General features: G+C 44.3%; 1 protein-coding gene across 1 annotated transcript in view; it reads left to right on the forward strand.

Annotated features, from left to right (window-relative positions):
* Window positions 1-898: 898 nt before the first annotated feature.
* si:dkeyp-14d3.1 (transmembrane protein 132C) overlaps window positions 899-1351 on the forward strand; it is a 121022-nt gene continuing 120569 nt past the window's right edge. Inside the window, exon 1 of the mRNA XM_035658151.1 lies at window positions 899-1085. Coding sequence (XP_035514044.1) covers window positions 899-1085 — 187 coding nt within the window. The remainder of the gene's footprint in view (window positions 1086-1351) is intronic.

The following is a 1351-nucleotide window of genomic DNA, read 5'->3' on the forward strand; positions in this document are numbered from 1 at the left end:
GAATCCAGGTTTCACAGTGACATCCACCTTTTCTCTAATACTTTGTCCATTGTTGCTACTTTTTCCTATTTAGCTTTCTGTCCTTGTTCCTTATTTCTTGTCCGTCTTGACATGTGTGTGATGAAGCAGAAAGACAAGCAACCGACAAGGCCGCCATTCACATCGATGTCCACCCATATTATTACAGCCAGGAGTGGGCAGCAGGAACGTGGCCTCTGCTTCCCTGGTGTCCTCTATTGTGGCTGTTCATTTACTCGGCCTCTGCGAGTGTGAAGGCTGCTCCTCGCTCCGCCAGTCCTATTCCAGCTCTACATATCCTTGCGTGGAGCCCCAGTGATAGGATGAGTGAGCCTGTACGAGGCTGGGTATAGAAGGAGTGCTGCTTGGCTAGTTAACACTCATCTGGGACCTGCCTTTCTCCCCTGCACACCTCTACACAGCCCTGTCTCACAGAAAAACGCCTGACTGGTAACCTCAGAAACTGGAAAGCTTTAATTGACTGCATGGGCGAGAGTGGCATCAGATATTTTTAAATGATGACCAAACTAATTGGAACTGAAACTTTTGTAAGGTTATTACATGCTGTGTGCTTGTATACTTGCTGTAGAAACTAGATTACACAGAAATAGATCAGTGCTGACAGAGATACTTTTTTTCTATGCGAACTTGAGATAGTTACGGCTTACAATGCCAATGCTAACAGCTGATGTTTAGCAGATATATTTATCATGTTCCACATTTAAGTTTATTGTGTTTGTATGCTAAGATTTGCTAATAAGCACCGAACACAAAGTGCAACTGAGCCAGATGGGAATGTCTTTAGTTTTGCAGGTATATTTGGTTGACAAATAAAAATTTTGACCTGATGATGAACTGTTATGCCTTGATTCCACCAGGCATGGCTGTGTCGCGTTCTGGCTCAGTGCAGCCGGCGAAGCTGATCACTGTTGTTCCAGACAATGCTTGTGATTCCTCCAGCGTGTTTCAGAAGCTTCCCAAAAGAAGCTCTTTGCTGTGTTTTCTGAGAATACACGGCTGGCCGAGCCAGGCAGGAAGTCAGACACAGAAACAACATAGAGAATCTGGTCAGTTTTCAAAATAAAACACCCTGTGCAGTCCTCCAACCAGCCTACTTACATTTGGTAGAAGCACAAAAATCAAGACAAAATCAACTAAATCTGGGCAAGTCAACAAAATCTGGCAGGCTTAACACTTCTGAAACGCTCCTGGTGGGGTATTAAGTGGAACAAAACTGTTTAAACTGTTTTGCAGATGCAAAGTCACAGTCTCGTGCCCAGTGGAATCAAAGCATTAAGGGATCACCAGTTGTTACAGTTCCTCTTGTGGGAAA

This window comes from Morone saxatilis, unplaced genomic scaffold, assembly GCF_004916995.1.
Source record: "Morone saxatilis isolate NCDOM2014 unplaced genomic scaffold, NCSU_SB_2.0 Contig16, whole genome shotgun sequence".
NCBI lineage: Eukaryota > Metazoa > Chordata > Actinopteri > Moronidae > Morone > Morone saxatilis.